The sequence below is a fragment of the Danio aesculapii genome, chromosome 15, assembly GCF_903798145.1.
Source record: "Danio aesculapii chromosome 15, fDanAes4.1, whole genome shotgun sequence".
Lineage (NCBI taxonomy): Eukaryota > Metazoa > Chordata > Actinopteri > Cypriniformes > Danionidae > Danio > Danio aesculapii.
This window is the reverse complement of record NC_079449.1, coordinates 33,487,717-33,515,117: the sequence shown is the minus strand read 5'-3', so window position 1 is coordinate 33,515,117 and position 27,401 is coordinate 33,487,717. Positions and strand designations below refer to the sequence as shown.

Here is a 27,401-nt window from a genome sequence, read left to right as displayed (position 1 = left end):
AGGGGATTTTAGATCCTAAATAATGCAATGCAAGAAATCATCAAACTAAAGTAAAGCATCAGCAATATCCTCTCTTCTCCTACTGACATTCTAAAATATAAAATGTTTTTACAAAATTAGAAAAATATATATATATTATCTATATAACAGGATTTTCTGACAGGTTATTTTATTCAGACTTCCTTTTATTTTCCCTCTTACTACTGAATAAACCTGTGCACACACAAAGAAAACAGAAGAGCCTCTAGAGGGCGTAAGTGGGCGTTCATTAATACACAATGAAGGCTCCTGATAGAGCAGCAACAGCGCCCTCTAGAGTTCGGCTTGAAAATCACCTACCGACAGCACTACCGTAGAAGCAGTAGTAAGTCCTGGGACAGTAGTCTAACTAGCTTAGACGGAGTTGTGATGGTTTTAAATCTTTGGCCATGTCTGAAATGCTGCTGAAAGACATGGATGAGATTTCTCTCGGGCCTGTTAAAATGGACGAGCAGAAGGAAAATGGACGGAGTTTTCTCCTGGTGGACGAAAACGAAAGCTTGCAGGTTTGTTTTTGTTAGCTTCCGAGTTAGCCATCAAGCTACTAGGTAAACAGCACATGTCGTGGCTTTGTTGTTGTTATACACTTTGATTGGGTGTTCACGAAAAGGCCCATTACTTATTATAAAAGGTGTAATGTAAAGAATACTCGGATGAGTAACGTTGAACTGTCAACATTATTGAAACACAAGGGAGAGCTCGTTTGACAACATCATGTCACTGACATGGGATCTTTCATCGATCATAATCAATTGTGTTTTCACCCTTAACTTTAGAAAAGCTGGTTGCTATTTATATGTGTGGATATATAGTGTAATTATATCCTATATTTCTGTACACGTCATGATGATAGAAAGGACTGCTAATTTGGTAAAATAACATGATTTAGTGAAGTAATTCCGTTATATAGTCTTAATAAAGTATTTATAGTGAGAAAATTGTAATTTCTTCCAAATAGTTTACTTTTTTTCCTGAAACCAGTTTGAAAATGATCAGTTACTCACTCTGAGAGATTGTTACGGTTTATATATATATATATATATATATATATATATATATATATATATATATATATATATAGAGAGAGAGAGAGAGAGAGAGAGAGAGAGAGAGAGAGAGAGAGAGAGTTAAAAATAATGCTTCATTATGTACTTACTCTTTTTGTTTCAAACCCGTATGACTTTCATTCTTTCCTCAGTGGAACACAAAAGCCTGGATGACTCATTGATCAGTCATGAATGATGACATAATTGAATTTATGGGTGAACTGTCCCTTTAAGTTTTTTTTACAAGTGCTGAAAGACTGAAGTTCTACAGATAGAAAACTTGCTAACTCATCCTGTTACAAAAGAAAAACACCCGATAATACACATAGGGCAGATATTTTGATTATTAAGATGCATACATTTTAGCATTTTAGATGTATCCAAATGCTTAATTTGGAAGTGTTACAGATCAGTCAGCTGAACCACTATGGAGCTAATAATATGCCAAAACAAGCTGAATTTGAATTGTGTTCATTTGAATTGTTGACAATTGTAGTTTAATAAATCTGAATTTTTATATGCTGTTAAAATTTTTTTGGAAACTTGAATTTCATAACTTGAATATTAAACATCTATACTACTCTTAACTGTTGATCACCCCTGACCTACTTTCTGCTGAATCTGAATTTCACGATCTAAATTTCTGGGTTTGAATTTTAGTATATTGAATTTGATGTTCTGAATTTCTTCATCTTGAAAACTTGAAACTGTATTTTTTACAAACTGGATATCTGCAGTCTGAATTCAGAAGACAAAAATCTGAAGTTTGAAAATATGTCTATAAAAAAATTTAGCCTTGAAAGATGCAGTTGTCTTAAATTTCATATGTTCAATATTCAAGTTATGAAATTCAAATTAAGAAAATTAAAACAATTTTAACATCCTATAAAATACAGATTTATTAAATTACAATTGTCAGTGATTCAAATGAACACAATCCAAATTCAGTTTGTTTTGGAATATTATTAGCTCCATAAACTACTTAGTATTGTACAGTATGGATGTGTATGTATGTAGACATTTTCTGTTAAACACTGTGATCACAAATATTTAGATTTGGTATATTATTATATTGGCATACTCTGTGTAAGAGTAAGTCATATATTAGTATATTGTTGTTATTGTCTATTTTTATATACCTTGCAAGCTTTGGTAAAAATTTTGTTATACCAGTAAACTGTTGAATATATTTAAAATCATATATTCATACAATAATAATATTCATAATATAATAATAGATGGAGATGATAGAAGATGGCAGACAACACAAACAAATATATCGATTAACAAATATAGAAATTGATAAAAAGAAGGATAGGCCATGGTGCGTAGATATGTTAATAAATGAATCGATAGATGTACAGACAATATTGACAAACGTTTTGGCACATCAACATTTTCATGCACATGATCTTTAATGACATCCCAATCTTAATCCGTAGGGTTTAATATTGATTTGGGCCACCCTTTGCACTGATGCTGAATGGCAATACTTGGCTCACAATCTACTCTCTTAATCTTCCCAGAGGTGTTTTATCTGGTTGAGATCAGGACTTTGTGCAGGCCAGTCAAGTTTCTCCACATCAAACTAGCTCGTTCATGCATACATGGGCCTTGTTTTGTGCACTGGTGCTCAGTCAAGGAACAATAACAGTCAAGCTCAGTCAAGGTGGTGCAATAACAAAACTTTTCCCACAAATTTGGGAGGCTTAAATTACATGCAATGTTTTGGTATGCTGAATCATTAAGAGTTACTTTAACTGGAACTAAGGGGCCAAGCCCAAACCATAATCCCCCTTCACCAAAGTTTACACTTGGTACAATGCAGTCAGGCAAGTACTGTTCTTCTGGCAACCCTCAAACCTTGTCCATCTGTTTGTCAGACAGAGAAGCTTGATTGGACACTCTAGAGAACATGTCTCTACTGCTCTAGAGTCAGTGGCTGTGTACTTTACCCCACCACATCTTGCATTGCACTTGGTGATATAAGGCCTGGTATTCTTGAATGCGCAGGGTTTGAACCATTTTGGTCACATATGCACCCGAAATTTTATCCATGCGACCTCAAAATATATTCATGAGCATTGATGAGAGTCTATATAATGATTATAGTGCAGCCTGTTTTCATTTCTCTAAAATGTGATTCACCACTGTGTGCTAATACCAGGCTGATACTAAGACCCATCTTAGGTTAATATTAGCTGTCAATCACTCAGTCGCTCCTTTCTGATGTCAGATGACATTGAGCTATGACTGTGCAAAGGACCGAAGAAGAGGGAATGAAAAGAACCCAGGTTTGTAAAACACCTAAAGTTACAAATAATGGTGCAGAAGAAGGTTGATCATGTGTTAAATGTTGATTCACCAGCAGAGAGAGTGCAGTTTTCAGAGAGTGCTTAAAAGACTTAGAGTGGCTCTGCTAAAAATGGTACTGCATTCACTGTGCGTTCAGTGCAAATGGCAGCTAAATGCAGTTTAACACTGCATACACCATGACTAAAGAAGCTTGCCTTTATTACTGTTATAGCTCATACCGCAGTTCATGAAAAAGAACAGTATTGCGCTGACTTAGGGTGTCTATTGGGAGAACCAGGAGAATCCACGGTGAGCCGAGCATGCACACACTCATGTTCACTTTATCAAACACAAGCGAGTGTGCGCAGGTTGTTGCCATGGACACAAACCAAAACTTATAGAATTGTTTTCTTTTGTTTTATCTACTTTTCTTCCGTTCTTGAGATGCATATTATTTTTCCATTTAGTGAATGATGACTCGGTGCTTCCCACAGGTTTGAAATATACTTGCGGTGGTAGCCGGATTAAAACACACCATTTACCCACATCTCATAAAAAACTATTTGCGACAAACAAAACATAATTTAATTTTTAACAATAATTTTATTTATTATGACACTGTTATACACTGTTTCTTTTCAATAGGTTAAAGTAAAAATAAAAAGACTGTTGAAATAAAAAAAGAAATCCACTATTTCTCTTACATTTATGCTATTCAGGAGCCATGTGTACCAACTGACAGGTAAAATCTGCTTCTCTCTCTCTTTCAAGTTCAAAGCAAACTCGAATGCCAAAGCATTTTAAATATGTATATAAAATAGCCTATGTAATATCTTAACATTATCAAATTAATAAAATAATCAGCAAATGAGAAATAAATGACAGAGAAAGGAAGAAAAACAAACTAAAGCAAATGCCTTGATTAACCATTACTAATGGTGTACATATATTTTGCAGCCAATTTAGTCCAGTTATTTCGTCCTCTTCAAGTATATAGTTTTTCTCAGTCGTTTAGATAAAAAAAAATATTCAATGTTGCTCTCACGATTGTGTGCGCAGTCAGCTGCGAAGCCAAGCGAAAGTAGGCTTAAGTAAAAAGGTAATGCAAAAACGCATACGAGCTTTAGAAAGCGAAAGCAAAAGTTGAATCCCTGACATTTCAGGAGATTTAGAAACCTGGGCCCATTGGCGCAATAGCCTAGTGGTTAGCATGTCGACATATGTCATGGCATGCAGAGTAATAATCCCAGCTCGAGGACATTTCTCAACCCTACCCCTCTCTCTCTCCAACTTTGTTTCCTGTCTCATTACTGTCCTACCTAATAAAGGCAAAAAGGCCAAAAATTAAAAAAAGAAAGAAACCCTGAAAGAAAGTCCCGAAAAGGCGCAAAATTATTTTCCAGTACTTAATCGATCGCGTATGTTTGGTTATATTGGGCAGATACAAAAAAATGTAAAACTATGTTAATAATATTAAAAAACAAGTGTCACTAAATATACTTGGGTGGCCATTAATATACCTAGGCGGCCTGCACAAGTAAAGTCTATGTGTGGATAGCACTGATGACTGCTTTGCTGCCCTCAGTTTTGAATGAGATTTTTTTTTTTTTATAATCTTACATTTGCATAGTTATAGTGCATAGTTAATTTTTGTTAATCTTTTTGAACTCTTTGTAGCAGAAAACTTGTGTTATTAATAAGTGGAAGCAAGATGGAGAGAAATGTAAATTATTATTGTTATCATTATTCATTATTTATTCATCATGGAATTATTGCACTAATAACAAGTCATTGCGGCATTAATTTGCTGTTGCTGGTTTTTGTTAGTGCAAATTGTGTTTTCAAATATGGTAAATCTATTAATGTAAATGATTAGTATTAGTAGTAATAGTAGTGCTCATTCATATTTGGTGGGTCCTCCTAAATTTTTGAAGTTGGGAGAACCAATGCTATCAAGTAAAAAAAGTTCATTTCAAGCCCTGATGCAGCTGCTCGTCCATGGAAACCCATTCCTTAAAGCTTTTCAGCTAATCTGTTGAACCACATAAAGTTTGTAAGTGTGCAGATCTTGGTGACTTCTGCACACTTTGTTCCTCAGCTTTTGCTAACCCTGCTCTGTGATTTTTACATGGCTTACCACATCATGTTTGAACAGCTTACAGTTTAATATTTAGTAGTGAGTAAATTTCATGAATGGACTTGTTGAACAGGTGGTAACCATAATTCCATGCTTGAATTCTCTTAGCCCCCGAGAGTGACGCATCCTTTCACAAATGTTCATATAAACAGTAATGCATGCGTAGGTGCTTGATTTTATGCACCACTGTCCATGGAAGGTCTTTGAACATCTGAATTCAATTATTTGGAGGAGTGTCCCCTCCAAATCTGGACAGACAGACAGACAGACAGACAGACAGACAGACCGACAGACCGACAGACAGACCGACAGACAGACAGACAGACAGACAGACAGACAGACAGATAGATAGATAGATAGATAGATAGATAGATAGATAGATAGATAGATAGATAGATAGATAGATAGATAGATAGATAGACAGACAGACAACATTTAGATAGACAGACAACATTTAGGTAGACATGTAAAGAAAGAAAGATAGAAAAAGGTAGATAGACAGACACAAATGGATGGATGGACGGACGGACGGATGGATAGATAGACATGTAGATAGACATGTAAAAAAAAAGACAGACAGACAGACAGACAGACAGACAGACAGACAGACAGACAGACAGACAGACAGACAGATAGATAGATAGATAGATAGATAGATAGATAGATAGATAGATAGATAGACAGACAGACAACATGTAGATAGACATGTAAAGAAAAAAATAGATAGATAGACAGGCAGACAGACAGACAGATAGATAGATAGACAGACAGACAGACAGACAGACAGACAACATATATGCATGTAAAGAAAGAAAGAAACAGGCTGGTAGACAGACACAAATAGACAGATAGATGGATGGATAGACTACATGTAGATAGGGTAGACAGAGACACAGACAGACAGTTGCTCTGATCTTGATCTCTTTCATATTCTCTCTCTCAGGTAAAGAATGAAGCTCATTTTCTGCAGAAGCTGGGCTGCAGTGGCGCTCAGGGAGTCAAAGTGGTTTCCATCTTCGGCAACACAGGTGATGGCAAGTCCCACACTCTCAACCATGTGCTTTTTGACCGCGAGGAGGTTTTTGCCACATCTCCCTCTCCATCCTCCTGCACTGTGGGCGTATGGGCTGCTTATGACCCGCAGCTGAACCTGATTGTGCTGGACACTGAGGGCCTGCTCGGGGCCGCCACTCAACAGAACCGCCGCATGCGTCTGCTGCTCAAGGTCTTGGCCGTATCAGACGTGGTCATTTACCGCACACGGGCCGAGAGGCTGCACAACGACATGTTTCAGTTCCTTGGCAGCGCGTCCGCCGCTTACCTGAAGCACTTCACACCTGAGCTCCGTGCCCTATCGAGCCGATGTGGGCTAGACGTGCCTCTCTCCAGCCTCGGACCCGCCGTCGTTGTTTTCCAGGAGACGTCCCGCACTCAGCTGTTGGGCCAGGGTGAGTCAGAACAAGCGCTGTTTACAAGGTCTGCAGTGTTTATCCATATGAATACAGCACTTTCTGAAACATGTTGTTGCCAAAGGCTGTTGTACGATTAGCCCGGGGCGTAGAGATTGGTGCTTCAACTTGGGTCTGCACATCAACCTTATGGGGCCCAAACACATATCCAGGGGGGTCTTTGAAGAAGTCCTGAGTTTTAGACTGCTGTAGAGTCCCACAGGATAAACATGAGCTGTCAGTTAAAGCAAAGGCTGCATTTCAAACTCAATTGTTCCCTCTTTTATTTTTGTCTGGTTAGTGATGAGAATTTCAATTTGTTTCAGTGTCTCTAATCAGAAGTGCATGGTCTAATAGATAATAATGTTTACTCATTTTATGTATTATTTTAATGTAAAAATGTCTAATATGTATGCATGATACAAATATTATGCATGAATACTTATTAATTATGAAAAGCATAATTATTATGTTTTAGAATAAACGTTGAAGTTCATTTTAAACTGTGTTGATCTCGTCGAGGAAATAGCCCCATAGAAAATTAAAGTAATTTGACAGGAATGTTTTTAAAATGATTATTTTAACTATAGTTAATTTAAAGGCATGTTAGTTCATTCATATTTACTTATGTATTATTAAAATGTAATATTTTTTATATTAAAATTAACGTTATTAAATGATTTTTAAATTACTTTTTCTGTTATTTTCAGATTTTGAAACTACATATTAGCCATGCTCCGATCGGGATTTTTGCAGCCGATACAGAGTACCGATACCTTGTCATGGCAATCGGCCGATACCGAGTACTGATTCAGATGCTTCATGTTTTATAATGCGTAAAGCACATTTTCCCTCTAAGTATGATACTTAAGTGGACATCTCTCCTTATCTAGGAGAATAAATGAGGGATGCTGCATATAATCCCTTAAGCACGTCTCTTTTAACCAATTAGTTGCAAACATGTCATGGTAAGAAGCAGCTTTACAGAACATAATAGATAGCACAGATAAAAAATTATTAACAATGCAATCTGGAAACACTGCAAATGATGAGAGAAGAATTCAACATGTCTCAATCCAGAAAAAGTTTGAAGCACATATTTGATGCATAAGAAGTTAAAATGCAAACCTATAAATCCATTACTTACTAAAAGGAAATAATTCTACAAACTACTGTTTATCGCAATAAGTAAATTACAAGAAGTTATATTATTAAATATTCATGTTAATAATATTTTTTTAACATTTTGTTAAATAAATTTATCTAATAATTCCAGTCAGGTTTTAGTGAACTTGCAATATTGTCAAAAACACAGAATTTTCAACAAATAATTGTGATTGGCCAGATTGGCGAGGACCGATCGAGTCATTAAATGTGATCATCGGCCGATACCGATCTCCGGCAGATCGACATCCCTACTATATATATATATATATATATATATATATATATATATATATATATATATATATATATATATATATATATATATATATATATATACACATTCAATGACTCGATCGGTCCTCGCCAATCTGGCCATCTGGCCAATCACAATTATTTGTTGAAAAGTCTGTGTTTTTGACAATATTGCAAGATATATATATATATATATATATATATATATATATATATATATATATATATATATATATATATATATATATATATATATATATATATATATATATATAAGTCACTTTATAAAAAGTGTTAATAAAAGTCACATTATTAAACCAAAGAGTTAAATTTTCTAAATCAAAAGCTGAAAAAACCCAAGTGTAAATGAATGTTAAACATCTGGAGATTTTCAGAATCAGAATCAGAAAGAGCTTTATTGCCAGGTATGTTCACACATGAGGAATTTGTTTTGGTGACAGAGCTTCTACAGTGCAACAGGATAACAGAGACAGGACAAAAAACAGATAATAAATATATTTTGAAAAAAAAATAGAAGTAAGTAGTGAGTGAAAATATACAAATTGACAAGTGTATGTACCTGTTTATTACTATATACAACGTTATATGTGCAGCTGTTATGTGCAAATTGGCATGTAAAGTGTGTTGTTAAATAAGTGTAAATGTGTATAAAAGTGTAAAGCAAGTAGTGATGTTGGTTCCGCAATTATTATCATCAAGTGTTCATGAGATGGATTGCCTGAGGGAAGAAACTGTTTCTGTGTCGGGCTGTTCTGGTGCGCAGTGCTCTGTAGCGTCGACCAGAAGGTAAAAGTTCAAAGAGGCAGTGTGCTGGGTGTGAGGGGTCCAGAGTGATTTTTGGCAGCCCTTCTGCTCGCTCTGGATAAGTACAGTTCTTTTTTTTCATTCTATTGCATTTTGCAGCAAGGAAATTGCTTTTATTTTCAATTGTGTAGACCACTTTTCTTGACTTTGTCTTCAGCATTTTCAAATATTGTGAAAGCAACATGAATACAAAGACAAATATATTATACAAGGTGTGATACAGTATTTTATTTCCTCTCATTGCACATATAAAAGTTTATTACACAGTAAAATATTTTATTAGGTCACATTTTCAAAGGACAGAAATATTCATAAAAATGTACGTTCCTTTTTGTCATTTCTCCAAAAAAATTGAAAACATTGGAAGCAGCTTAATGGTTAATCAGCTTGTTATCTAACCTAGATTTCAGGTAAATCCCAAAGGCAATGACTCAGGTGCTGCAGGCATCACAATACAGCTCAATTACAGTGATGCCCTTGGGCAAAACCCCCTGTTTTCATGCTGTAAATCCTGCTTCATGAAAAGGATTGTAAAATCACATAAGCTGTTAGTGCTCCTAAAACTGTCGTTCATCTTTTTTTAATTTGAAATGATTGAATTAGTGTCATCTGAAGAGGTGTGCCAGGCTCCTGAAATGTGTGTTTTGTTGTCTTCCAGACGGCTCAGGCCTCGGGCAGGCAGACACGCAGCTGCAGAAGCGCTTTCATGACCTGGGCCAGAGCACAGACGCCTTCAGCTCGGTTCAGTATGTGGGCACACAGACCATCACTCCTCCCACAGACTACTCACAGCTACAGCACACTGTCCAGCAGCAAGTCAACAACACATCCCAGAGAGCCCCGCGCCAGCCCGCCATTGTGTTCAGTGCACTGCAGGTATACATCTGTGTGTGTGTGTTTTTGTGAGAGTGGCCTGAAAACATTTTTAGCCACTTAAGTTGGGTAGTTCACGCAAAAATTTAATTCACTCATACTAAAGTAGTTCAAAAGATATTAGATTTTTTTCTTCTGTTGAACACAAAAGAAGATATTTAGAAGAATGTTGGAAAGCGGTAGCCTCAATCAAAAAAATAAATCAAAGTTAATGGCTACTGGTAAGTTAGGGGTGGCGGATTGATTTGAACGCCAAAATATTAACTGCTCCGAGATAGTAAATGCTGATGTATACTTCTGTCGAGTGCACATAGTTTTCATACAGATTGGCATGGGCCGTTACAAGATTCTGATGGTATAAGAATAACACGGTTTCACAGTATTGTAATTACAGCTCTTAAATATGTTCTTTATAAATGTCTGGGTAAAAAAACACAACTATTTTCTTCCTATTGAACAAAATATTTATTTTATTTTAAGAAGAATTATAAATACTTTGCAACAGAAAATATGTTAAATCATTATAAGGCTATATAATTATAATAAATCATTAACTTCTGCTATATTCATTAGTTTCCAAAACACTGATTTTTTTACAACTTTAAAAGGCTTCTTTGGATTTCTTTATTCTCTGTGGATATAAAATAAGCCTGGATGCTTGGAAGTTGGTTTATAAGCAATGATTTTTTGAATATTTGCTGAATCATGGGCCGACCGGTAGCTCTTGATGTGGATGCTCCTTTGCTGCTAGACATACTGTTTCCCCAAAAAAAATAGTCTTTGACAACAGATAAAAAAAACAAAAAATTACATATACCATAGGAATGGTTTAACAGAAACAGTTATTAATAATAATAATTTCTTTACATTTATCTAGCGCTTTTTTTGACACTCAAAGCGCTTTACACATTGGGTAGAATCTCCACCCCCAGTGTGCAGCATCCACCTGGATGACACGGCGGCAGCCATATTGTGCCAGACCGCACACCACAAACCAACTGATTGGTGGAGAGGAGACAGTGTAATGAAGCCAATTATGATATGGGGATGATTAGGAGGCCATGATGGACAGAGGCCAGTGGGCAAATTTGGCCTGGATGACAGGGTTAAACCCCTACTCTCTTTCGAATGACATCCTGGGATTTTTAATGACCACAGAGAGTCAGGACCTCGGTTTAACGTCTCATCCAAAAGACGGCGCTCACTGAGCAGTATAGAGTCCCCTTCACTATACTGGGGCGTTAAGAGCCACTCAGACCGCAGGCGGAGTACCCCCTGCTGGTCTCACTAACGCCACTTCCGGCAGCAACCCTGCTTTCCCATGTGGTCTCCCATCCAGGTACTGACCAGGCGCACCCCTGCTTAGCCTCAGCAGGCGACCATGTGAGAGTTGCAGAGAGCTAGCTGCCGGTAAATTTTATTGGTTTTAAAACCTTGACTTTTCCAAACCACAGTGTACTTTTAAAACCGGTTATCGTCCCATGCATAATACAGATGGATACCCTTTGCTGTACCCTGATTTGCGCTACTCAAAAAATGTAACTACCCGTAACGACAATGCAGATTGAGGCAAAAAGTGTGGCCAGGGCCAGTGAGTGTTTAACAAGTCTCGATTCCAACCGAGGAGCTCAGGATGGATATTTTTGCTTCAATGTTTATTTTATGATTAAAGTTGTTGAACATTCGCTGGTTCCCACCTCTTCGGTCAAGGAAATTGAACCAAGTGTGAAAGCACCCTGAATTTTATGCGCATTTTGTCAGTAAAGCCGGTTATAGTACACTGTAAAACCCAACATTCAACTTTATCAAATGAAATGAGTGAAAGTTAATTCTACTCATTTGAAAAGAGATTTGAACTCGATGTTGAAGGTAATGAGTTAATTAAATACCTCATTACTTCAACTGAAAAGGAGTAAGTTCACAGTACTCATATAGATTAGTTTTTTAACTCAAATGGATTGTAGCAATCGGTTTCCTCAAACGATTTGAGTTGCCTTAACTTATTGAGTTTTACAGTACCCAGCTGGTTTGAGTTCTCTTCATTTATTGGGTTTTACTGTGCTTAAATTGCTTCATTTACTCAATTGGAGTAAGTTCACAGTACTCATTTGGAGTAGTTTTAGAACTTAAATGGTTTGTTGCAATCAGTTTCCTTAAATGGTTTGAGTTACCTTAACTTTTGAGGTTTTACAATGTATGTGCGTTCAGATGAAGCAGAATTTGAAACACCGATTAGTAAACAGGTTTAAAGTGTTAAATTCTGTTTAATTGGTCGATGAACTATGGCTGTAGTCAATGCTGCTTGTGAAATAACAACATATAATAACATGTTTTTAGTTCAGACTCACCTCAAAACTACCATCGAGTGTTTGAAATGAATCCTTCTGTGAGACTAGTCCGTAGTAATGTGTTTATTAGTCACACTGAATCAATGAAAGCTTTTAAATCTTATGTTTATTAAGCAACTGCTATTGTGCCCAGGGGATTTACTGGGGTTCTTCATGTTTATTTGGACAGGTTTGTGTGGGTTTCCCAGTGAGAGCGCCCCGTGGCCTTCAGAGGAGATTTTTACTACAAATCACTCTGTGCTTCATTGATAAATTTTGCACAACATTCGCGGCTTTGCTCACATTTGCAATTTCAATTTGATTAATCGCAGAAGTAAAAATTGGGCTTAAGTAGGAGCATTATGTGGAGGACATTTTTATAGCTGTAAATAAAAATTATGTTAATTGTTTTGAATTATTATTAAAAGACAGCTGTGAGGTCTTAAGAGCTTAATAATGTTTTAATGTTACTTTATTGTATGAAAAGAAATATATATTGTAAGGAAAGAAATATCTAAGGTTTACATTTTATACATTTTGCAATTGTTTTTTATATAAAGTGTATCATAAAGACACAAATAATCACAAGAAGTGGCAGTAATATATTTCAGCCATTTCTAGAAACAAACACAAGCCAGATTAGGGAGGGAAGTTTTCAAACATTCACCGTTCTCCAGTAATAATTCTGTTTAAATTTCATGTTTGCAAATTCAGCTAATAATAAAATAATTATTATTCACTGATTCACATGCTAAATTATTATAGGTGCTTTGAGAGCATAAATCACAAAATCTTTTAGTTCTATTATATGTATTGATTTAGTGTATTGATGACATATTCACCCTATGAATCATGACACACTGCTTTTTCCTTACAGAAATGCACATGTATGTTCTAGTGTATGCTTTTAAAAGTAAAAAAAAAAATCAGTATCAATATCTGCGATACTGACCCTGTATTTATTTGCTATTGGATCAATACCAAATTTTTGCAGTTTCACCCAGCCCTACCTGAAGTGTCCAGAAATGTTTTTGGGGGTCTGTGTTTGCATGTATGTGTTGAGGGTGGTCCACTACTGAGCATGTCTGTGAGTGTCGCTTCACTGCTCCCTGCTTTCTCATGCAGGCCCTGAGCGACAGGTTCTGCGGAGAGATCTCAGATGACAAATTCAGCATATGCTCCTTCTTTCCTGATGAATATTTCACTTGCCCATCAGTCTGTCTCAGCTGCAAGTAAGTCCACACAGGCTTCATGCTCCCCATTATAAATGGACTGGCCGTTTTTAAGGCGAGACACTACAGTCAAAGCAAGCAGATTTTTGGGTTTTCATAAAGTGTTTTGTTCAATGTAGTGTAAAGCAAACCTCAAAAAATACACTTTTAAAGTAGGCCTGCACAATATGTCCAGGGTATCAGCGGAATCTTAAATTCTTTAAATGTTTTAAATCTCAAAAGCTAAATTTTAGACCTTAAAAAGTCTTAAATCTCCTGAAATGTTGTGTTGTAGGTCTTACATTTTTTTTAAACGGTCTTAATTTTCCTTTGTTCATGTATAGCTACACCATCTGGCCATTAACACTTATACAATCTCCAAAAATCCATCTCAATAAAATTTTTACTTTTTATTTAAAAGAACATTTAATTACTTTCCTTAAAGTAACATTTGCTTAAAAGTCCTATTTATTTACTGATGAGGATACTGACCTGACCTATATTTTTAATTATTAAATTATTTTTATTGTAGACTGAAGTAATTGACAGCAATGATTTGTTCTATTCTTGGTAACACAGCCTTTGCCTTAAAGCTCTAAATTGAGGTCAGGTGCATTCTGTTTCCACTGATCATTCTTGAGATGTTTCAGCAGCTTAATTGAAGTTCACCTGTGGTAAATTCAGGTGACTGGACATGATTGATGAAGACAAAGGAATTGTCTGTAGACCTCTGAGACAGGATTGTCTTGAGGCACAAGGCTGGGGAAGGTTACAGAAAAATTTTGCGGCTCTGAAAGTTCCAATGAGTACAGTGGCCTCCATCATCCGTGAGTGGAAGATGTTTGGAACCACCAGGACTCTTCCTAGAGCTGGCCTGCCATCTAAGCTGAGTGATCAGGGGAGAAGGGCCTTAGTCAGGGAGGTGATCAATAACCCGATGGTCACTCTGTCTGAGCTCCAGTGTTCTTCAGTGGAGAGAGGATAACCTTACAGAAGGACAACCATCTTTGCAGCAATCCACCAATCAGGCCTGTATGGTAGAGTGGCCAGATAGAAGTCACTCCCCGCCTGGATTTTGCAAAAGGCATCTGATGGACTCTCAGACCATAAGAAACTAAATTCTCTGTTCTGATGAGACTAAAATTGAACTCTTTGGAGTGAATGCCAGGTGTTACGTTTAGAGAAAACCAGGCACCGCTCATCACCAGGCTAATACCATCCCTACAGTGAAGCATGGTGGTGGCAGCATCATGCTGTGGGGATGTTGTTCAGCAGCAGGAACTGGAGGGCTAGTCAAGATAGAGGGAAAGATGAATGCAGCAATGTACAGAGACATCCTGAATGAAAACCTGCTTCAGAGTGCTCTTGACCTCAGACTGGGGCGACGGTTCATCTTCCTGCAGGACAATGACCCAAAGCACACCACCAAAATATTAATGGAGTGGCTTCACAACAACTCAGTGAATGTCCTTAAGTAGTCCAGCCAGAGCCCAGACCTAAATCCTATTGAACATCTTTGGAGAGATCTGAAAATGGCTGTACATCATCGCTTCCCATCCAACCTGATATAGCTTGAGAGGTACTGCAAAGAGGAATGGGCAAGAAATCCCAAACACAGGTTTCCCAAGCTTGTGGCATCATATTCAAAAAGACTTGAGGCTGTAATTGCTGCCAAAGGTGCATCAAAAAAGACTGATGATGGCAGCCAGAGGACAGAATAACGTCGTTTACTGTCTTGTCCCATAGACACTGCATTAAGCCTAGTTGATACTACAGGATTTTAAGCCGATTTGAGCCTGATTTGGAAGTTAACGAGCTCGCTGACAGATCGGGCTGTGAAAAAATCTGCAGGTGCTGGGTGCTCGCCAGTCTTTATGTGTGAACTACTGAACAACGCATCAAAGAGGCTCGGTGAAGCGTTGCCGACTCCTCGCAGAAGGAAATCCAATATCCAGCATGCTGAATATTCCAGAGCAGTCAGCCGACTCGACCCCACGTGCGGTCAGATGTAGTGACGAGCTGAAGCCAATGAGAGAGCATATTAGCATGAGCTGAATGCCTATGTGCTCAGGAGCTCAACAAAAACGTCTGTGATTGGCCAGAATGGGCATCGATGCACTCACTTCATTCCGCGTTAACACGGACACGAGAGTAGGCTATATTAACAGGGGAACTAGAATTCTAGAACTATTAGAATTACCATACTGGTCACTGACCGTTCTCATATAAAACGTCATATTGTCACATCATATTTACATTTAAAATTTCTATTGAGATATTAAAATTAAGCTCTGAATGTCTGACATCATATATTATGACACCATTACCCTAAAAATATTATCTCTTTGGTAATACAGCCTATTAATTTGTTGTTAAGAGACTAGAACACGCACAGGTCTGGGCCTCACTTAATTCCCTTTCAAACAGGAGCTATTTTGCAGCACAGAATATGCTGTTTTGAAAGATATATCTGAAGTAATTTTATGTTTTTGCTATCAGAAAGTGCATGCATATTTAAAGTCACAGCGAAAAGTAGCAGACATGCATGCTGTCATTTTGACCAATATGGTAATTAAAGGTAGAAATGCTCAGTTCTTTACTGTTTAGTGATTTAAAAGAATAACAATGTTAGAAAGAAATACACAGATTTTTAGAAAACGTCAGGGTGTTATTGATATGTTAATTCAAAGAGTTATTTAATTACAAAAATTTAACTCTCTGTGTTTTAATCCACTCGAGCCTTGCAGATGAGTGATTGATCCGCTGATGCATGAGCTGATTGATGATGGTTTTAAATGCTTTCTTGAAAGCTTGAAACACTGTCAGTGATGTAATCAGCACACAAGCAGCCAACAGTGTTCAGCTTTTTCTGACGACTCCTCCCTCAAAATTTTATTGGCTGTGGTTTGGTAGCTTGTGGATTATTTACGTAGTATCACGTAGTGTGAATACCACAGTGAAAAAGACACAAATAGTGTGAACGGCACAGCGATCTGCCGATGTTTAAAGTCATGTAGTGTGAACTAGGCTTTAGAAACACCTCGCGTAAGCAGTAATTAGTTTTTTGTAATTTGAAGCAAAGATGATATAATACATTCATAAATGGATATGAATATTCACATGTTTAAAAAAAATCTAAATATTAAAAGCTTTCAAGGATTTAAGATGCTGATGACCGTTAAACTAATCATAACAGGCTTGTAAAAAGGGTCCGTTATTACAGTTTTTGTTTTTTACTTTTTACTCTATTCACCTGCAGTGTCTTGCCTTAATGTGCAGGTTTTGTTGAACGCTCCACACAGATGCAGTGTGTTTTACACATCATAAATCACAGAAATTGCTGCGTTGTCAAACATCACACTCTGTTTTCATCACATCAGCATTGAGCCACATTATAATTTGATAGTTCACAGTTAGAACTTGGATCTTTATTCAGCATGTAAAGCTAGTATATGGAAATGAGTAGAAGAGAAATTTCTCTGCACACTTGAATTTGATTAGATCTTGAGTCTTTTGTTATTGTTCTTGCTTGTTATTTATTTTGTTATTGTTTTTTCTTTTACTTCTGTGTGTGTGTGTGTGTGTGTGTGTGTGTGTGTGTGTGTGTGTGTGTGTGTGTGTGTGTGTGTGCGTGTGCGCGTGTGTGTGTGTGTGTGTGACTTAATAGAGCAGTACTGTTCAAGAGTGCTTAACTACTAGAAAATCATTTCTAACCTCTCCAAAAATCAATGGCTTTAGTGTTCGGTGTAAGAATGGCATGAACCACCGGAAAGATGGGGTCCCTCACATGGCTGATGGATTATGCCAATATGCCCACCAGTACAACAATAAAGTCCTCATCTGTAAGGTAATGACTTCCAACTGCTGTGAGGTTAAGACTGCTGTTTTGTTTAATTTTTTAATTATTATTATTTAGATCATTTTTGTTTGTTTTTCATTTTAGTTTTATTATTATTTTGAGCTTTAATTGAGTTCATTATTTTATTCTTGTATTTTTAATTTGGGTTTTTTTGTTGATTCACTTTAGATTTATCTTGATCGTTATTTTTATGCTTAAATTTGTTGTGGTGTTGTTTTACTCCAAAGCTGTTTGAGTTTGTTTATTTCTGTTGAACACATTTGGGTTTTTTGTTTGTAAAAAAACGTGGTGCTGTTTTTTTTTAACTTTTATCTTAATTGTTATTATTTTTACTTTTTTATTGCTTAAATTTTTTGTTGTGTTGTTTCACTCCAAAGCTGTTTAAGTTTCTTTTTTTCTGTTGAACACATTTGGGTTTTTGTTGATAAAAATCTGGGTTCTTTGTTTGTTTCATTTTAGTTTTTCTATTATTATTTTGAGCTTTAATTGAGTTCATTATTTTATTCTTGTATTTTTTTTATGTGTTTTAGTTTGTTTGACTTTAGTTTTATCTTGATTATGTTATTATTTTAACTTATTTTATTTAATGCTTAAATTTGTTGTGGTATTGTTTTACTCCAAACTGTTTGAGTTTGTTTTTTCTATTGAGCGCATTTGGTTTTTTGTTTGTAAAAAAAAAAAAGGATTTTTTTGTTTGTTTTACTTTTGTTTTGTCTTGATTGTTATAATTTTAACTTTTTAATGCTTAAATTTGTTGTTGTAGTGTTTTACTCCAAAGCTTTTAATTTTTTATTTTTTGTTTAACACATTTGTTTTTTTGTTTGTAAAAATTCTGGTTTTTATTTGTTTTACTTTTGTTTTATCTTGAATGTTATTATTTAAATTTTTTAATGCTTAAATTTGTTGTTTTAGTGTTTTACAAAGCTGTTTTTTTCTGTTGAACACATTTGGTTTTTTTGTTTGTTATACTTTAGTTTTATCTTGATTATGTTATTATTTTTACTTTTTTATTGCTTAAATTTGTTGTGGTTTTGTTTTACTCCAAAGCTGTTTTAAGTTTTTTTTTTTTCTGTTGAACACAAAAAAGATATTTTGAAGATTGTTAGAAAGCGGTAGCCGATGGCATCCATAGTAGCATAAAAAAATTCATGAAATTTAATGGCTACTGGTAAGTTACGATTTTAGTTTTTTGTTAAGTTCAATTTTTGTTTTTATGTGTTTTGTTTTATTCATGTTTTATCATTTACTCATTTGTTGAATTTATTTTACATATTATTTTAATTATGCTATACTTTCAAAAAAGTATTTGCACAAGTTTTTAGCTATGCTGCAAACATGCATTTATTCATATCACTAATTCACACAAAGAGGAATTAAATTAAAATTTAGACCAACCCTTTACATTGATTTGCCAGTACTTTTCTCAGTTAATTATGCTTTCAATTTAATATGCTTGCAGTAGCAGTCTACTGTGGATGAAATGACTCAATTTGCATCAAAAGTATGATTTAATAGCCTCTATAAACCATTTATTTTGCCCCATCCAGAAGTGCTATGAAAGCGGAAGGGAAGTGATTGTCATCCCCAAAACATCTGCCTCCACAGACAACCCGTGGTTTGGTCTGGCCAAGTATGCTTGGTCCGGGTGAGTGAGATGCTGTTTTTTGCTATCTCTGAAGCTGCTCCTTATCCACGTTCCTCATCCAGCTCTTGTTCTCCAGGTACGTTTTAGAGTGTGCAAGCTGTGGGATCATCTACCGCAGCAGACAGTACTGGATGGGCAACCAAGACCCGGAGAGCAGTGTGGTACGGCCAGAGGTCAAGCACGTCTGGCAGGGGGTGAGTGTTTCTGTTCATGTGTTCAGTCTGCTGATGCTCACAGTGGTTAATGTGTTTGTGTTTGTAGACTGATGCCTTCCAGACTGACCATCAGAATGCAGCTCAGCGGGTTTTGGATGGAATGAACTACATTATTCAGTCGGTGACAGAATACAGTTCAGGCCCGACTAAAGCCGTTGCCGCGTGGCTCACAGACCAGGTGGCTCCACCTTACTGGAAACCCAATGCTGAAATCAGTGTGAGTTCATGTGCTCTGTTGGAAATTGAGAGAGAGATTGTTGAACCACAATTATGATGGTGCTGGACAGACCTATAGCACAGTTGAGCACAGTTTAAAAGTTTGGAGATCTCTTATAGTAGGTTTACATATTTGCAAGATCAAAAGCACCAAATTAAAATACTGTATGATGATATCAGTGATTGGGCTGGGACGATAAATCAACATGAAATTGAAATCGCAATTTAGCAAAAGCTATGTATGTCATGCACATCTTGTCAGGTGAGCACACAATAAAAAAAAAAAATAAATTTACGGTAAAATAATGACAGCTGTAATTGCCGGAATTTAACCATTTAAAAATATACTAAAGACGTAATAGTAGAAAGAAATATCTCAATTGTACAGTAAATTATTGTACTACTATAACAACTTTACCTTGTTATGCAGACAAAAACACAACCATAAGCAGGTGTGGATGAGAAAGTCTTATGATGACACAAGCAGAAAACAAGCATATTAATATACAGTACATGACAAAAGTCTTGTCATCGATCCCAGTTGTTAGAGCAACAAATAATAGCTTGATTACTTTTTGATCATTTGGAAAAGTAGCAGAAGGTAGATTTTTCCAATGAATCATCTGTTGACCTGCATCCCAATCATCACAAATACTGCAGAAGACCTATTGAAACTCGCATGGACCCAAGATTCACAAGAAATTGGTCAGGTTTGATAAAGGAAAAATCCTGGTTTAGGGTTACATTCAGTATGGGGGCATGCGAGAGATCTGCACAGTGAATGGCAACATCAACAGCCTGAGGTATTAAGACATTTGTGCTGCCCATTACATTACAAACCACAGGAGAGGGCAAATTCTTCAGCAGCACTCCTTCTCGTACTTCAGCCTCCACATCAAAGTTCCTGAAAGCAAAGAAGATCAAAGTGCTCCAGGATTGGCCAGCCCAGTCACCAGACATGAACGTTATTGAGCATGTCTGTGGTAAGATGGAGGAGGCATTGAAGATGAATCCAAAGAATCTTGATGAACTTAGTTATTCACCATATATATTAAGGAAACTTACTGCTGAATAGGATTTTTTCTTTTACTTTAGCATTTTTACAGTCTTTACCGTTGGAATCACTGTCATCTTTTCAGTGCAGGGTTCTGTGATCAATAGTAAATCTCCTCTGAAAGCCAGAGGACAATCGATAAAATCGTCTGTTATAATAAATGTGATTCTGTCAGTGAACTATGGCTCTGTGTAGTAAATGCTGCTCCATCTGAAAGCATGTACTAGAGATTTACTGCTGGTTACACAACCAGCTTTACTGACAAAATGCACATGAAATTAATTGCCAAAATTTATCTTTAAGTTTAGTCATAACCCAGTGCCAAATCGGTACTTTTAAAATGGTGCCTGAACAAATACTTTTTGCTTAAATAAACAATATATTATATTAATATAAGTAAACTCGAGGCGGGTCTTTCTTTTTGCACAGCATTCTTTCATAGCAAACTATGATTTTACATGGACTTTTTAAGAAACAAGAACTGTATTTGTCATACACTTTGACCTTTGCAGACTTTTTAGATTCACAAACATCTATATTATGTTATTATTGTTCAAAAAAGCATAATTGGGCACATTATGTATGAATTTCCTTGAAACTGAATGAAAGATCTATGAAACAATTACAAATCTTTTAACTTCTCGTGTAAAAACAGCAGTTTGTTTGTGTTTCAGGAGTGTCACGGCTGTAAGCGTGTGTTTGAGGAGGTGGAGAGGAAGCATCACTGTCGAGCCTGTGGTCAGGGTTTCTGTCAGGCCTGCTCTACTCACAGTATGCCGGTGCCTGAGAGAGGATGGGGCGGCACCCCCGTACGAGTGTGTGATGCCTGTTACCGGCAGGGAGGACCACAACACGGTGGACAGGGTGAGGAGACTGCTCTTTTTAGAAACACTCTTTAAAGTTGAACCATATGAACACTATGCCATAGCAGATTTGCTACTAAACTAGGATTGTAATAATAGCAAAATCCTGCTATTTAAGACTTCAATAGTGTTGTAAAATTTATTAATATGTTATCTAATTAAATATTAGTGTAATAAATTAAATAATAGTGTATTGGTTTTAATAATACTTCTACATTATTAATATTGTTTGTGATTAATAATGAATTATCTCTCTGTTCTTGTATTGTGTAGGCTGTTTGGATTGACACCAATGAAATGATAAGAAACGCATTATAACGCATATGTTTTTATTTGTGTTATTGATATGAACTTATCTTATGCTCACCAAGGCTGCATTTATTTAATGAAATATAAAACTAATATCACAACAGTAAAGGTCTTTACACAGTGAAGTCCAAAATTTTCATATGCGTTTTTTTTTCGTATTCATATGTAACGTGTCGAAACAATGGAACGAAAGCAGACCATGCTTTCTATTATAATGTCTATAGGCAGTACGTCATATGTATGGACACACACATGCCAAGCAGCAGCAGGGGAGAGGTGCGCCAATCACTGAATCCAGCATAGGGGTTCTCAACTGTCCGCCACATTCTGTCTTTATTTTATGCACTGTGTTTGTGATAAAGTTATCTGTAGCTCAAATGACGGCATTCTGTATTTAGCTTTTCGCTTGTACGATGGCTCTGAACTGTCAAAACACCTCTCAAAGAGCTTTTTTCGGATGCAAAAAGCAGAAAAAATGTAAACCAGTAGCGGCAGTGTGTCAATACTATTGAAAAACGTGAGGTCGAATAAATTTTTTAACGTGTGAAAATTATGTATGAAAATTTCGGATTCAGTGTGCAATAACCTTTATACTGTGAAATATTTTTAAAATATTGCAGTATTTATCTGAAATTTAATCTTTTGTGACATTGTAAATCAATTTAATGCATCTTTGCTGATTAAAGGTATCAATTTAGTAAAATAAAATAAATAATAAATGTTGTGTTAGTTGTGTTAGGAGGTTCAGAATGAAAATATTTTTAAAAGCTTGAAAAGCAACTCATAGACTTGCTGCTGCTATTTTACTTCTTTTTTTTTAACTGTAGGTGTTCATACTTTGGTTACAGGAGCCAACACAAACCTCTTACACTACCAATAAAACAGAGTTGCATTAATCACAGTTCACGCTATATTGGCAGTAACACTAAGCCATGCTGATTTTATTTCTGTATTTTGTGCAATCCTACATTAAATGAGTATCAGAGGCTCCAAAGAGCTGCATGTGATTGTTACATGCTATTGTTTGTGTTTTCACAAATCTTGACTGATTCAGCATGTGCTTAATGGCCGTGTCAAATCATTATTGAATATTTTCTCAGGGTTATTGAGTTCAGTTGACTCTGTCATTACTGGATGCTTACTGGTTTCTTGAACTAAAACAATACGTTCTTCTCTCCTACAGTGTCCAGTACTGAGCCCCGGACACTAGTGGCCCGCAGAGTGACAGAAGTGGCCCAGTCCACTCTTGACATGGTGTCCACCGCAGTCGACTACCCGCTCTGTGAGTGATACCAGTAAACTTATAATATCTGACAAAGACATTTCCCAGACATTTAGTAAACTTAAACAAAAACAGCACAGGTCGACTAAATATAATAAACAATATACAATGAATATGACACAGGAAAAAAAGATGATTTAAATTATTAGCAATCCTTTGAAATTGTAATACTTAATTGGAGAATAATGGAGAGGATTTTTGTAACAGTAGATTTAATAACTAATATTTCACTAGTTTATTATAACATAATATTTTACTATTTATTTTACAAGATACCAGTGTTTAGCTTAAGTGCAATTTAAAAGCTGGAAAATATCTGACTAATAATATTGACCTTAGCATATAATATTTATATATATATATATATATATATATATATGATAGGAAATACTGTGAAAATGCCCTTGCTCTGTTAAACATCACTTGGGAAATGTTTCTAATGTCTAAATGTTTCTAAGGCCTAATCATTTTGCCTTATTGCCTTATCAACTGTATTTTTGATATATAGTGCATCCGTAAAGTACAGGGTGGGCCATTTATATGGATACACCTTAATAAAATGGGAATAGTTGGTGAAATTAACGTCCTGTTTGTGGCACATCAGTATATGTGAGGGGGCTTGTAAATAACTCATGAAAGAATAAAGTAATGTTAAAACCAAGCACACCATTGTTTTTTCTTGTGAAATTCCCAATAAGTTTATTTAGGTGTATCCATATAAATGGCCCACCCTGTAGTCATAGCGCTTCACTTTTTCGACATTTTTTTATGTTATAGCCTTATTCCAAAATGGATTTAATTAATTTGTTTCCTCCACATCCTACACACAATACACAATCTACACAAATTTTTTTGAAATTGTTGGAAATTTATTAAAAATAAAAACCTGAAAAATCACATGTACATAAGTATTCACAGCCTTTGCCAAGAAGCTCTAAATTGAGCTCAGGTACATTCTGTTTCCACTGATCATTCTTGAGATGTTTCAGCAGCCTAATTGGAGTTCACCTGTGGTAAATTCAGTTGATAAGGTCCCAGGGTTGACAGTGAGTATAGGGGCCTCCGTTATCTGTAAGTGGAAGATGTTTGGAATCACCAGGACTCTACCTAGAGTTGGATGGCCATCTAAGCTGAGTGATCGGGGGAGAAGGGCCTTAGTCAGGGAGGTGATTATTAACCCGATGGTCACTCTGTCTGAGCTCCAGCGTTCTTCAGTGGAGAGAGGAGAACCTTACAGAAGGACAACCATCTGTGCAGCAATCCACCAATCAGGCCTGTATGGTAGAGTGGCCAGACGGAAGCCACTCCCCGCCTGGAATTTGCCAAAAGGCATCTGATAGACTCTCACCCCATAAGAAATAAAATTCTCTGGTCTGATGAGACTAAAATTGAGCTCTATAGAGTGAATGCTAGGTGTTACGTTTAGAGAAAACCAGGCACCACTCATCACCAGGCTAATACCATCCCTGCAGTAAAGCATGGTGGTGGCAGCATCATGCTGTGGGGATGTTTTTCAGCAGCAGGAACTGGAAGGCTAGTCAGGATAGAGGGAAAGATGAAAGCAACAATGGACAGAGACATCCTGAATGATGAATGAAAACCTGCTTCAGAGTGCCCTTGACCTCAGACTGGGGCGACGGTTCATCTTCCAGCAGGTCAATGACCCAAAGCACACCGCCAAAATATCAAAGGAGTGGCTTCACAACAACTCTGTGAATGTCCTGAAATGGCCCAGGCAAAGCCCAGACCTAAATCCTATTGAACATCTCTGGAGAGATCTGAAAATGACTGAATACCGTCGCTGCCCATCCAACCCGATAGAGCTTGAGAGGTACTGCAAAGAGGAATGGGCAAAAATTCCCAAAGACAGGTGTGCCAAGCTTGTAGCATCATATTCAGACTTGAGGCTGTAATTGCTGCCAAAGGTGCATCAACAAAGTAATGAGCAAAGTCTGTGAATACTTATGTACATGTGATTTTTCAGGTGTTTTATTTTTAATAAATTTGCTACAATTTCAAAAAATCTTTTTTCACATTGTCATTATGGGGGATTGTGTGTAGAATTTTGAGGAAATAAATCAATTTAATCCATGTTGGAATAAGGCTGGAACATGAAAAATGTGGAAAAAGTGAAGCGCTATGAATACTTGAATACTGTACAAATATATAACTGCTATAATTAGTCATTTCATCCCCAGAAATTAAGAAAATAGTCCATCAGTACATCACTATGCAAAAACTCATGCGCAGTATCCCTCATTTGACTTTTTTAAAAATGTTTTGCACATTTATATTTTGCACGATAAAATAAGTACAAACATAAAACTAAAGAAAACAGAAAGTGTAGATAAACTTAAATCATTGAAGAAAAAAATACTTATGGATCATGAATATCATATGGTTTGCTTGTGTTATGTTAATTTCGTTAAATAACGTCAAAAAACGTTAATAAAGTAAATAAAATGAAAACTGAATGTAGAAATTGTGATTGAACTCGTTATGCTCTTTACAGGCTTCATAAAGGGAGTTGCGAGACCAGACTATTGGGTCCCAGACCATGAGATCACCCAGTGCCACTGCTGTGCTAAAGTTTTCACCCCCAGCATGTCTAAACACCACTGCCGGGCATGTGGAGAAGGTGTGTGTGGAAACTGCTCCAGTAAGACCAGAGCTGTGCCATCCCGTGGCTGGGACCATCCAGTGCGAGTGTGTGACACCTGCGCTGAAATCCGGGACTCATTGTGACCCTCCAGCTCCCGTCCCGGAGCTCACATCCACGTTATAGGCCATTTACAAGCCTTACACGAGGCTGGAGGAAGATGAAACTCACTGCAGAACACAGACAAACACTCAGGCTGAGAGGGATGATCTCTGAATCAAGAGAAAAACTAATAATTATATGTTGCATAATGACAATAATTTGTAGAGTTATTGAGATTCATAATTAAGCACATTTTATACATCCCAAAATCTAGTTCACTATACTTGACTTTCCACATACACAGCTATGGAAAAAGTCTGTTTCTCTGGGTTAACAGTTTATAGTTATGTGCAGGGTGCGAATTACAGGGGGTTTGGTTAGGTTGGGGATTGACCCCCCCAATTAATGCTTGATCCCCCCCCGAAGGCCATCAAAACAACATGTATGGGGGGGTCAGTCCTTTAAATAGTGAGAAATAGTTTTCTCTGATCTGTATCTTAAATAATATTTATAATTAAAGCAATAGATAATATAAACATGCATATGACCACCCCTATAATGGTTCATACCATTAGGAACACAAAATCAGTCTATGCGAGAGAAAAAAATCATTGAAAAGTCGGAAACTGGCAGATCTACAGCACCGATAGACACCGTAAGTGTTCAAAAGACTCTTTTCTTGTAAGATAGCTGTTTGTTTCTACATACAGCCTAAAAGTAAAGTAGAATTGCTGCAGAGTTTGTATAGTTTGACCTACAGTAACCTCTGAAAATAGCAAATCGGAGTATACTGTAGATCAGAACACACTAAAAATCTCTCAAAACACTGAAACTGAAGCATGTTTTACACCGGGTCACCAATATATAATTCGCACCCTGGTTATGTGTTTGAGTAAAGGGTTTAACTTATACTGATGAGATTTCTTATTAATTGCTAATTCACAACAAAATGGTTTTAATTAAAACATTTTTGTAAACATCTTTATATTCATTTTAGACAACACAGTACAAACATTTTAACTTCAGAAGAGCTCAGAAATCAAAATGTGGTGGTTTTTATGTTTCAACAACAACAAAAAACATTGTTTTTCTGGCAAAATAGTTTTTTCCTTTTCCTTTTTTTCAGTATTCTTATTCCAAATGTGGAAATTTGTTATCAGACATTTATAGAATAAAACACATATAAGCGTTTTACTCAAACCCATACTAGATCCAGAGAATATATATATATATAAATTTAAAACAGATTTTTACTTTCCTGGACAGTATATGTCTATACTATATCACATGCAATGAAATTTACAGACACACATACATATATATATATATATATATATATATATATATATATATATATATATATATATATATATATATATATATATATATATATATATATATATATATAAACGTGTATACATGTGCTAAAAAGTTTACACACCCCTGGAAGAATTAGCTAAAATGTGAATAATTTGAACAAAATAAGAGAGATCATACCAAATGCATGCTATTTTTTTTTATTTAGTACTGTTCTGGGTAAGTTATTGTACTTAAAATGTTTAAATGTGGCTTAATAGACAACAGTCTAGCTGAAATTATTAAAATAACCCTGTGTAAAAGTTTGCGTACTTAGTTTT

General features: G+C 36.1%; 1 protein-coding gene across 1 annotated transcript; it reads left to right on the top strand.

Annotated features, from left to right (window-relative positions):
* The first annotated feature begins 350 nt into the window (after window positions 1-350).
* Window positions 351-26,949, top strand: si:ch211-11n16.2 (zinc finger FYVE domain-containing protein 1). The gene is made up of 11 exons (XM_056474311.1): window positions 351-545; window positions 6,461-6,965; window positions 9,868-10,085; window positions 13,535-13,641; window positions 17,359-17,467; window positions 19,027-19,124; window positions 19,201-19,318; window positions 19,386-19,556; window positions 21,284-21,473; window positions 22,965-23,063; window positions 25,576-26,949. The coding sequence occupies exons 1-11, from the start codon at window positions 429-431 to the stop codon at window positions 25,806-25,808; spliced, it is 1,965 nt and encodes a 654-aa protein (XP_056330286.1). The 5' UTR covers window positions 351-428; the 3' UTR covers window positions 25,809-26,949.
* The last annotated feature ends 452 nt before the right edge of the window (window positions 26,950-27,401 follow it).

Bases quoted from the DNA above. Each gene is read 5' to 3' on its own strand.
- si:ch211-11n16.2 (XM_056474311.1), top strand. From the start codon at position 429: ATGTCTGAAATGCTGCTGAAAGACATGGATGAGATTTCTCTCGGGCCT. The intron at 546-6,460 runs GTTTGTTTTTGT...TCTCTCTCTCAG, and splicing joins ACGAAAACGAAAGCTTGCAG to GTAAAGAATGAAGCTCATTT. The intron at 17,468-19,026 runs GTAATGACTTCC...TGCCCCATCCAG, and splicing joins ATAAAGTCCTCATCTGTAAG to AAGTGCTATGAAAGCGGAAG.